We start from the raw sequence: 11783 nt of genomic DNA on the forward strand, positions 1-11783 counted from the left end.
GGCAGCGCCTGCCCCAGCCCTCGCTCCGGCCGAAGGCGCTGGTGGTCTTCGGGAAGCTTGTCCTTCGCACCCCGCCGAGCGCGTTTCTCGTGCCGCCTGCGCAGGATGTCGGTGGCCGCGGGTGACGGTCCGGGGGAGCGCTGCTTGGTGCCAGTGCGTGACACAAGCAAAGAGATGTGACTGAGACCTCTTCTCCTTAACTTACGTTATTCATGCATGATTTAATGAAAACCGTGATTTTTTTTTTTTTTTCATCCGACGTAGGGTTGAAATGAATTCAACACTTTTACTGTAAGTTGTTTTAAACGGAATTTCTTTTCTGACTAAAGGTACTTTTGTGTTTCAGGTAGTTCTGAAACAATGCATTTGGAGTGGCATGTTGTGAAATGACATACATGGATCTGATCTGAAATTTCCCTTTTAAAGTAGCGTACAGTGATATTACATACACTTTGCGTATGCTAAAGTGACTTTGTATTCTTTTGCGGTTAATTCTATATGCCGTTTCACTTATCCTATAGGAACACTCTGTAACATGCTCCAGATTAAGTTCATTTAAAATTTCATGTTGCAAAAAAACATGAGTTTGAAGAAAAAAATCAGAACATTGTGCAGTCTGGGTTCTTTTAAAACATCAGTAATGTGTGTAGGACATGATATGATTTTTTTCTGAGTAATGATTTTTCTGGTTGGATGTTAAAAATCTCTTCTTCCAGGCGTGAACTGTAAAACTGGCTGCCACCCAGAGAATGGATTTTGTGAATTTCCCAGTGAATGCAGGTAAAAAGATCTGTCAGACAGGGCTATTAGCACAGGAATGGACAGCTTCAATAATTCATAGTCCTGGTAAAATAGACAGAAGCTGAAATGATTTACCCTCTGAAAATATGGAACTGTAATGAAACAGCACTCTATTAGGATACAGTAACTGGAATCATAGAGCATAGACATCTAGGTGCCTTTTTAGTCTACTTTTTCCAGTAAGAAAAGTCTTTACATTGGTTAGCATTTATTTATTTTTCTCTCACGAAATGAAACAGTTTTTTTCACATAAACTGCTTCTAGTATTCCAGAAGCATTGATGGTATATTTTTGTTCAAATTGGCTGCATAGTCCAATTTTGTATCCGAAAGTTTATTTATTGTGCCTCGAAAAGGGGAACATCCTTGTAATTATGTTTATTAAAAATAAACTATGCCTCTATCTTGTCTTTTATCTCTTTCAGGTGTCAACCTGGTTGGCAGGGTGCTCTTTGTAATCAGTGTGTTCCTTTCCCTGGGTGTTTGCACGGCAGCTGTGCCAAGCCCTGGCAGTGCATCTGTGAGGAGGGCTGGGTTGGCAGCCTCTGTGACATAGGTTTGTACATCCTTTCCTGTCCTTGAGCAAGTGAGGTGAAACAGCCCCATCTGGTGCTGGAGACATGCAAAAGTCCTTCTGGATAACTAATTTTAAAAGGTTGAATGTTAGCGCCAGATAATGAGGGGATTCTGGGCAGCGGCACATAAACCTGGAACTTTTATAATAATTTAGGCAGAAGCATGCAGTATCTTTGGTAACTGGGCATACGTGCGAGCAAAGCGTAAATTCATCATTCTATTTTAAAAATTGATCATCGTGGACAAGGCCAACAAATAACTGCTCCCTTGTCATATAAGCCTTTTCTGTAAAAATACAAGTTGTCTTGTATGTATTAAATCATTTGAAATATTTACCTAACAGATTATATATATGCTACTTTCTATTCAGAAAGATGTGAGCGTAATACTTACTACTTCTTGAAAAGGAAAACATTGTGCTTATTTCTTCCTTTACTTAACCCAGTGATGATTCAGTGGAGTAGCATTAGTATAACTGAGAAAAAGGTCTGCCTGAACAGGCTGCCACTTCCCTCTGAGATCTGAGGGGTAGGCACAGCTCTTGTGTGCACTCTCTCACCCCTTGCCAGTCAGAATGAGCCAGCTTAGCATAAGCAAGCTGAAGAATTAGCCTTTGCAGTGCTGGTTTATTTTGGCTGACACAGGCAAATGTTCAGCCAAAGAGATCTGAGGGGGCCGAAACCGCATGAGCCTCCAGGAGCATGCGCCTGTTCAGCCCATGTAGCTGCAGCTGGAAGAGGACAGGTGTCCAGGGCCTCATTCTCTTTTCATGTCTTTCAGGCTTTTGTTGTTAGACAGTTTATAATTTGTAGAGCATGCCTGTGTTCTGCCCACGCATACCCAAAACAGTAATTAATGATGACATGGTTTGAACTGGATAAAATTTTCAAGATGACTAAGACAGAAGATTTCAGGTAGTTCACATCCTTGCAGTGGCATGGAGCTTGGTGCAAGGTACTGAAGTACTCATTTAGCTTCTCATAAGGTTTTGCAGCCCATACTCACTGGCTGCACACATAAGCATAGACAGACTTCCTAGTTTAAGGCTAGTCCTGGTATGTTTGCAGGGAGCTGCAGTAGCAGCTGTGCAGATGTGACTATAAGCTCTCAGAGATGACGTTCTGGACACCTCTCACAGATGTTTTTGTACCTGAGACAGCCACCTATTCTCATTACAATTAGTGAGGAGGAATGAGTCCCTCTGTTGTCTGTGGTCTACAGTCATAGGTTTCTAAAACTAGACAGAACAACCCCCCACTGCCACCTTAGGAGGCTCGGTTCTATTGCTTGTCAATGACTCCAAAGAACAGTGCCTAGCTGAATTTCGAAGTACTAATATGTCTTTGCAGTTCTGAGCCTTGCAGTGTTTCCCTTTTGCAACTGGTACTTAGGATGCAAAACAATGCTTTGGAAATTGTACCCATATCTTTATGGAAAAATATTGTTTTAATACATATTCATTAAGATATTTCTATAACACAAAAAAGGTATCCCTTAATTAAGTTCAGAAACTATTATTTCTCTCAACATTTTAATATTCATTAAGATATTTCTATAACACAGAAAAGGTATCCCTTGCTTAAGTTCAGAAACTATTATTTCTCTCAACACTCAGAGTCATCTCAGAGTCTTCTTTGCCAATTTGAATCTAGATCCCCATGAAGAGCTGCCAAGAATATTCAGCCAAAAAGAAATAACGATCTTTTCATCTGCAGGGACATGTTATGTTGACAGTCTTTCATCTCGGTGGATTTACCTACTCTAAATGCATTGTTTTGCCACAAGGGTTAAAGAGAAGGGCCCTCCTTTTCTTGCTACCGGAAGGTTGCTACAAATTGTTATCCTGACCCAATAAAGCACTGAAACCTCAAATGGGTTAATTGCTCAGCCACTGATCTCATCATCCTCTGCCAAAAAGTTGGTGTCAGTTTCCTGGCTGTATAAAGTCATTACAGACTGCTATAACTCGTTAACACATACCACTAAATGAAACTTGATCAGGTTAGGAAAAAGGAAGGCTTTTGAAGGCTCCTGCTCTTTTGGGGATCACTGGCATGTACACGTAACTGTTTTTTAAATATGGAAATACAAACCCATTGATTTCTTACCATAAAGTACCAGATTCCCTGCCTCTCTCTTGTAATACTGAATTTTTGTGTCCGATGAGAGCAGGCCACAGTTGTTCTATTTTTCACATGCATATGACATTAAATGCCATTTTTTAGCTACTGGAGACCATTTTTAGCTTCAGGTTATAATCAGATAAGGCATTTTAGAAAGCTCCATTTGTATTGTTTCTGTGGAGATTGACAAAGGGTCGTGAGTAATGCAGTTTTGGCATTCTCTTGAAATTCTTCCTTTTTGCTGCTATAGAAAGTGTAATATTTGCCAGGGAATTTCTGGCATAGCCACTATTTTAATGTTGGCAGCTGTGAGCAAATGCCAACTCACAAGGATGGCAAAACTGGGAATGGAAAACTGTGGGAGGGTCTGAAGTTCATTTGGCCACTACTGTAAACACCTGAAATATTTTTAAAATATAGATATAGTCTCAGCAGCTCATTTGCTTGCTAAGCATAGGAGGAAAAAAGATGATTCGAAATGGTGGTGGTATCTCTTTTTCTGTTTTCTAGAACAGTTTGTGTACGGTCTCCCTGACTTGGATCATGGAAGTTCCTTTCTGGAGTAGTTTTAGATCATCAAGTGGTTTGCTAATGCCTCTGACTGTGTAGCTGTTGTTTTTACTATGGGCAGCCTGGTTCTCACTTCAGGTCAAGAATGACCTTCCCAGTAATTTATAGGCATGCAGATTATAGGTCAGGCCTGATCCACGGCAAACATGTAGGCCAGGATCGGTGGTATCGTTTATAGCTATTGTTGCAGTCACGAGGACAGACATGGCACTTAAAGAAAGAAATCTATGGGTTGGTATGAGCGTTAACACTTCTGGTTAACCTCTGCAGTGGAGTGCACCAGCCTGCCAAACTGAGTGCCATGGCACCTTCTCATCCTGTGGAAACACAGCCTTGGAATCGGGTATATGAACACCTGGAACCAGGCTGCACAGCACAGGGTTTCCCTCTGCGGCTGTCTGAGATGATACACTGCACAGTACAGGAGCACATCAAACACTGAACATAACGGAGGGAAAAACAGTTTACTCAATTTATTTCCAGGAAAAAATGGCAGCCCAGTTGGCGTATATGATCCACCCTGCTAAATCAGATCAGTCATCTTGTCATCTCTGTCATCTTGTCATCCCTGTCATCTTGTCGTCTCTGGCTGTGCCTGCACAGTCATGTTAGTGGGCCCCTGACCTCCCGCTTGAATCCTAGCCTCAATTTGGCTAAAAAGCCAACATGTGGTGTGAGCTCGGAGTATACTGTGCTACATGTCACTCGACTGCTTTGCCAAGGGCACGTGTTGATAAGCTGTCATCAGAGTACAGGTGGAGCCTCTAAAGTCTGTGCTAGGCATGCATGAGACAGGGTCTAGATATTCTGCTGTGACATAGACTGCTACTGAGCGTGCCTTCCTCGTAAAAACACTCAGTCATTGCGTCATGTACTGCAGCATGGCAACTTAGTGTTACACAAATATTAATTAATTTATTGGTAATGTGGTTGTGGCCATTCATAATATATGTGTAAAGGTACAGTCCTTGTTTCGAATTCTCATCTCAGACTCAGTTATCACTTGAAGCAAGTAAATCAATTGGTTGTCGGCCTTTTGAGCGGTAAACTAGACAAAATAGAGAAAATGGGCTATTTATGTATTTATGTTTTAAAAGGATATGGTCCTACAAGCTTTTAAGTTGTGTTTTAAAATTAAATCCTTGACACAAATTACTGACAGTAATGTATGTGTATATGTGTGTATATATATATGCACATCCATATCCATATATGTTTCAGAGAGTTTCCTTGCTCCCGCATCAGAGTTCATGCTTTATTAGCTGCCTTTAAAGCCTGTGAAAATAGGTGGCAAACACCACTGCTCCAAAAAGCATTCAAGGCTGTTTTGGTCCGTGTGAAAATTGGAGCTTACACTCAAAGTGCATGCAAAGTGGTTGTCTTGCAATGAGAACAGGCTAATACATTAGAAAACAGAGCCTCTTATCCAGGGAAGATTGTATTTGAAAGCTAAGGCTGTTGAAACGTTTTGCTGTGGTTAAAATTTTGCAGTACCTCATGATATCATCTAACTTTCATGTTATGTTGTGGGAAGTAAAATATAAATGCCTTTAAATCCCTTTTCATCTTCTTAGAAAGTATATGTGCGCACATGAGTGTGCAAGGCATCAGATAACTTGCAGTCAGCACTTCTCTGCAGCTGCTCCATTAGTTGGCTAAAATGTGCACTTGTTTATTTATTTTTAATTATTTTAAAAATTCAGTAATCATTTGAGTGGGAAGTGGCTCAGAAGGGAAATGGTAAAGAAAATGAGATGTGTGACTTTGGGTCCAGATGTCATACAGCGCTCTCTTCTGGTACAGTTATGTAAGGGCTGGATGCAGCCCAGCCAAAAGATGAAATTTTAATAGATTTTTGTAACTTGCTGATCTCTGTTATTATGAAATGTTTGTTCATAAGCACATAATGATAGGCTCTCGGGCAGGGAGCGGGGAGAATTCCCAGTTCCTGATTGCTTTATCAGAATTCGGCTCATGGAGAAGCCAAGGTTGTGAAAGGATGACTAGACTACATAGAAGTTCTTTCTCCCCTATTAATATTTTATTGGTAATACTACTTATTTATACACTGGAACAATTCAAACGTATTTTTCAAGTGGGAGCTAGGAAGAGAGAACCAAGCTGAAAGTGCTTGCAATAGTTGAACAATCTGAATTCCATTTTAACAGAGGAAGGAATAAATCAGGATTTATAAAATGCAGGATGAAGGAGCATTAAAGCTGTATTTTATTTGAAGTATTGTTTACTATTTACTGACTCTTTCTCATGAGATTAATTGAGCCCTCATTTTTTTAAACAGATATTCACCCATGTTCTACAAAGCCCTGCAGCAATAACTCAACATGCATAGAGACTGGCGATGGAGGATATATTTGTCTGTGTGCCCAGGGATTTACAGGAAAAAACTGCCATCTCAAAAAAGGACCCTGCATTATTAATGGGTAAATATTGATTTCTGACATGAATTTAAAATCCACACTCCTACTGACTATTACTCAGAATTCTTTGCTAAGTGGAAGTATCTCTGTGCTAAAATATATAATGCTTCTGCTAGTTGCTGATATTTTTATCAAACTTCACAAATCTGATCTGTTCATATTGTAAAGATTTACAGATTATCAGCATGAGCTTGTGTGCATAATTTGAGTACTAAAAGTGATAATTTCACATTTTGTTGTGGTGAATTCATGCCTTCCCATGATTTTAGTAAACAAACTTGAAGGAACCTCCCATCCTGTGTGCTCACCTGCAGTGAGAGATAATTGTATATACAAACCGTATACAGTAATAAGAACATTAGCCAACACACAAACTGTCTGCACAAAAGCATCTAGTCCACCAGCCTGTCATTTTTCTTAACTGACATATAATGGTACGTCCATAGTTTACTGAAGGAGATGATCTCACTTCCACCAGACCAGGGTGTGGGAGGCCATTCCTCTCCATTCTCTAAGAGAAGTGGGACATTAGGAACAGTATTGCCAGCAGGCTGAAGGAGGTGATCCTTCCCCTCTGCTCAGTCCTGGTGAGACACATCTGGAGTGATGGTCCACTAGTGATTGTGGCAAAATTCTCTGTTTGCATGATCACCTCAAGTAGTCACCAATAACTGGTAACTGCTGTGTCAAAGTCCAGGGACAACCACACCTTTCACTTTCCTAACACTGCTTCCAGACTTCCAATTTGTTCTTTCAGTAGCCTTTTTTTCCAGCCAACATCTACAGTGAGGGACAATACAAGAGGACAGAGCAGGTTATGTGGAAGCAGCAAAAAACATGCAGATGATTCCTCTACCACGATATTCAGGCTCTCCTGACAGGTGGCCACCAAGTGTTTCAGTCCCCAGTAAAGCTAGAGGTGCTTGGGGTAATCTCTATCATAGCTACTCCCAGAGCAATGGCTGGGCATTTGAGAAGCTCAACCTTATCCTGACCGGTGGTCAAGGACCATTTGTAGTCAGGAGCTTTTATGTCTTTCACAGTCATGTCACTCAGACAATCAACAGATCTCTTAAATCTCTGTGTCCCACCATAGAAATCCATAATGGCCAATTGCTACTGACCACTGCATATGTGAAACATCAGCATTCATGAAGCTGTGATGTTCATTATCCCTGGGACTTTCCCCTGGAGATGTAACACTTAAATAACAGCTTGGACTTTTCAGCTATGTCCTGGTACTATGCTGTATGTCTTCAGAGATTTCTAAGTATTGGGAGAACTGTTGTTGTCGGAGAGGCTTGTTGTAAGCTTTACCAGTTGTTATTCATTTTTAGAAGGTAAATTTTAAAAGCTTTGTTCATATATGGAAAACTGCCATGAAAGCAGGTTTTGAGATTTATTTGTAAACCTGTGTCCCAGGGCCCCTTTCCTGCCAACACGACCAGTTGAAGGACCAAGTCCACATTGCATAGCTCCACTGAATTGGCACATTTGTGCCTTTCTGTCAACGGGTGGCCCTATCTTTTGGCCTTACGCTCAGTAAGGCACAGTTACATTGCAAAGGTAAAAAAAGGTGTCTCAGTGAATTTACATCACTTAAAACATAGTACCAGGCAATTAATTATTAGGTTCTTAAAGGGTTTGCAGAAATATTTGGTTTCCTATGGTCCTGTCCTCACATTACAGCTACCTTTGCCAAGGCTGAAACTATCCCATTTATATTTTTTGTTATATTTATCAAAATTTTGGGCTGAACACCAGTTTGCAGGAAAGTATCTGTTCACCTCTAAATTTTTTGTATGTCATGGAGCACTGGAGAGGCAGAATAAAAACAATCAGCTTTACATCTAGCTGCTGTGGCAGAGTGTTTTGCTTTGCCAATAAAATACATAGATTATCTTAAGAAAAATCAGGTGGAAAAGAAAGCCGTGCTGCTAATGTCTTTGTTCAGTCTTGTCTGAATAGTTGCTCAGCTAAAAAGCTCTAAGCATATGAAAACACTGGGCAGCTTAATTTGAATAAATGTTTGAAATAATTTTAAATCCCTTCACAGCTCTTCAGGTTGAATTTATATACTGGTGTATTAATCCTGCCTGAAGGGTTGGCAGAAGATACTATAACCTGTATTGACAAAGCTGTTGAACAAACTCATTGTTGGTTCAACTTCATTGACTTCAGTGGATTTGCATTTGGAATTGGCTCTTCTAAAGAAAACCAGCTCCTTTTATTATATAAACTGTTTCCTAATAGCTTCTTTCATTGGACTTTAATTCAATTCTGTCTACGTGTTTGTTATCTATTCTAGCTCTCCCTGCCAGAATGGAGGAACATGCATTGATGACAATGGTTTTGCACCACATGCTTCCTGTCTGTGCCCTTCTGGTTTTGCTGGCAACTTCTGTGAAATAGATAGAGATGACTGTGAATCCAACCCGTGTGAAAATGGAGGAACGTGTACAGATATTGGTGTGGGTTTCGGCTGTTTTTGTCCCCATGGCTATACAGGAAAACTCTGCAGCAGCCGCGTCATATTCTGTGCAAGTGGCCCGTGTGAGAATGGAGGGACATGCAGTGAACATCCCCAGGGAGGATTTGAATGCATCTGTAAACCAGAATTTGTTGGTGCGACCTGCAAACATCCCAGCAAAAACACAAGCCTCTTCGGAGTGAATATGGAGACAAAGCATATGCAGAATTACAAGCCATCCCCAAAAGCTCATCACAGATCAGCACATCATCAACAAGAAATCCTGAAAATAACAATGAAAGAAACAATCCAAAATGCAGATCCCTTGCTCAGTAGAAGCCAGGTGATATGTTTTGTTGTACTGGGCTTGCTTACATGTCTTGTTGTCTTGGGTACAACCGGGATTGTGTTTTTTTCAAAATGTGAAATGTGGCTTGCTAATGCCAAATATAGTCATCTCCTACGCAAGAAAAAGAACTTTTTCCTGAAATCTAACAATGGGGAAAACCTCTCAGTTAATATTATCTTCCCAGAGAAGATCAAATTGACTAATTACACTAAGAACTACACTGCCATCTAGGCCCTTGAAAGCCGAGCAGCAACTTGCAACTTTCCATAGCAATATGTAAAATAGATTGAACTTATTGCCTGTGATTGGCCTCGATATTTGTGGGTACATTTGCTGTAACTTGTGCTGAGTGATAATGAAGAAATATAGTCTATCTGTATTGCTAAGGATTTTTTCATTCCCCAAAATAAAAGTTAAAAAAATAAAAAGGATTAAAGAGCAGGGAATGTTAATTTGATGTCTTTTCAAGGCAGCTATTTCTTGTAAAATAAAAGGTAATTTACCACTGGAACTGTATTGCAGCTTTCTTGTCCTGTGCATAGTTTACTTGGCAAATATGGTACCTGTAAATTACTCAGTAATGCTTTTTTTTTCTTTAATAAACAGCAATTAAGGGCTATACTGGTTTATTTATTCATTTGTAAATGTTATGCTACAGCAAAGTCCACAACAAGCGTCCCTGCCTAATTCTTCTGCTATCTGTTGTAAGGACTTTAGAGATTGCGATCGACAGGAGCACATTCACGCTGATGTCTCACCTATCCAGTCAGTTTTACTGTTTTTTACATGCTTATAAGATAGATTACTCCTTCTATAGAATCTAATAGGTCTTTGTGATACTAATTTCAGGTTAAAGGTCTCTGTTGTTTGTGATGCTGCCTCCATAAATTGTTCTAGTTACCTACCGAAATGTTAAAAATGTGTTCAGTGTCTTTGGTCCTACTTTCTGTATAGAGACCTGGTAGAGATGTAAAGGATCTGATTCCGACTTTTCTATAAATATTCCTCAGGGAACTCTGCCGAGAAAAGTATCCTTCACGCCTGTGTCATGGGGAGAAATGAAAAGATAATGTGTGTCACCTGAAAGAGGACAGTTGCTTTTAACTTCATTTCTGCTTTTTCTCTGTCATATTTCAAGGAGAGGACAAGATTTTCAAGAATCAAAAGCTGCGCTGGCCAACAGGCAAAGGGTCATGAAAGCCACAAAATTGTTAGGGGTCTGAGGGCACTAATAGGTCTCAAAGTCCCTGTGGAGCCTCACCTGGGGCCCTCACCCACCCCCTGCCCACAGGCCCATTTCAGGTCAGCCCAGGGCTATTGTTCCTGATCTGAGCTATGCTGTAGGAGTGCTGGTCTCCACCTCTGCCTGCTGGATGGACCTCAGACGTGTACTGTAGGTAGCCTGTCTGCTGGATGGGCACCCTGGACCTGTGCTCCAGCCCTGTCTCCGGCCCCGTCTCCTTTTGCTCCCGACTGGAGCCCATGGATGGACCCTGGACCTGGTTCATCACTTGCTGTGTCTGGGACTGTCGGTGGACCCCACTACCAGCACCAGTTCTGGGGATGCGTTCGGCCTCTGTGAGACTGTGCTTTGGTGAGGGCATGTCCCCCCCTGGGGCATGACCCTCCCGGCTCTCCCAGCTTCCTTCCTTACTGGGCAGCCTGACTCTGGCTGGTCCCTTTCAAAATGCAGTGCTTAAAGGTGTCGTTAGCTGCTGTTAAGTAACAATTTACTTCCCCAGCCACCCAGGATAGGAACATTTAGCAGCTGCTTCTAAGCTGTCTGGTAACTATGCTATTCCCAAATCCATTAACAGCTGCTCAAATTAAAAAAAAAAAAAAAAGCCTTAAAGCACATACAGGTCATTACCCTAAGATTTTTTTCTGCTGACATCTCTCTTAATTGCTATGAATATATAGCAAGTTTGCTGTATTGCTGATAATATTTGTACATATCATAGCATTACAATATATTGCAAAGGTTAGAGCTAACAGGAAAAATGGTGTTGAGATACTACTATGGAAAGTGTTGACTTCTAGATAACAGGATGAAAATTTTAAAGCAAGCAGATGCTCCCTTTCTAAACTCTTGTTGAGGAGACAAATACTCATCAAACCCAGCAACTTTTCAACCTGTCTTAGCGAAGATGACTAACTTAGAAATCCAGATGAAGGTAAAACCAGGTAAGCAGTGTCGAATTTGAAGCCATGAAGCATGAGCCACAAGAGTTTACACATTTCTTCTAAAACAATATATTTTAAACATGTAATTCAGTATTGTACATTTTAATGTGATCTACCTTGTGATTAGAAGTACATTAGGATCAATTTGGAGATAATCAGAAACACTGAATAACTCCATTGGGTAACTCAAACCGTGCAGCTTTGATTCAAAACCAGTTGCAACAGTAGATATCCGCTAGGAATCGGTGATTAAATTCCAGACTCAGCTGTGCA

At 40.7% G+C, this 11783-nt stretch overlaps 1 protein-coding gene across 1 annotated transcript; it reads left to right on the plus strand.

Annotated features, from left to right (window-relative positions):
* Window positions 1–105: 105 nt before the first annotated feature.
* On the plus strand, window positions 106–9557 carry DLK1 (delta like non-canonical Notch ligand 1). The gene is made up of 5 exons (XM_009280971.1): window positions 106–127; window positions 717–780; window positions 1226–1356; window positions 6369–6510; window positions 8816–9557. Exons 1-5 carry the CDS (start codon window positions 106–108, stop codon window positions 9555–9557), a joined length of 1101 nt encoding a protein of 366 aa, XP_009279246.1.
* The last annotated feature ends 2226 nt before the right edge of the window (window positions 9558–11783 follow it).

This window comes from Aptenodytes forsteri, unplaced genomic scaffold (genome assembly GCF_000699145.1).
Source record: "Aptenodytes forsteri isolate BGI_AS27 unplaced genomic scaffold, ASM69914v1 Scaffold193, whole genome shotgun sequence".
Taxonomy (NCBI): Eukaryota; Metazoa; Chordata; class Aves; order Sphenisciformes; family Spheniscidae; genus Aptenodytes; species Aptenodytes forsteri.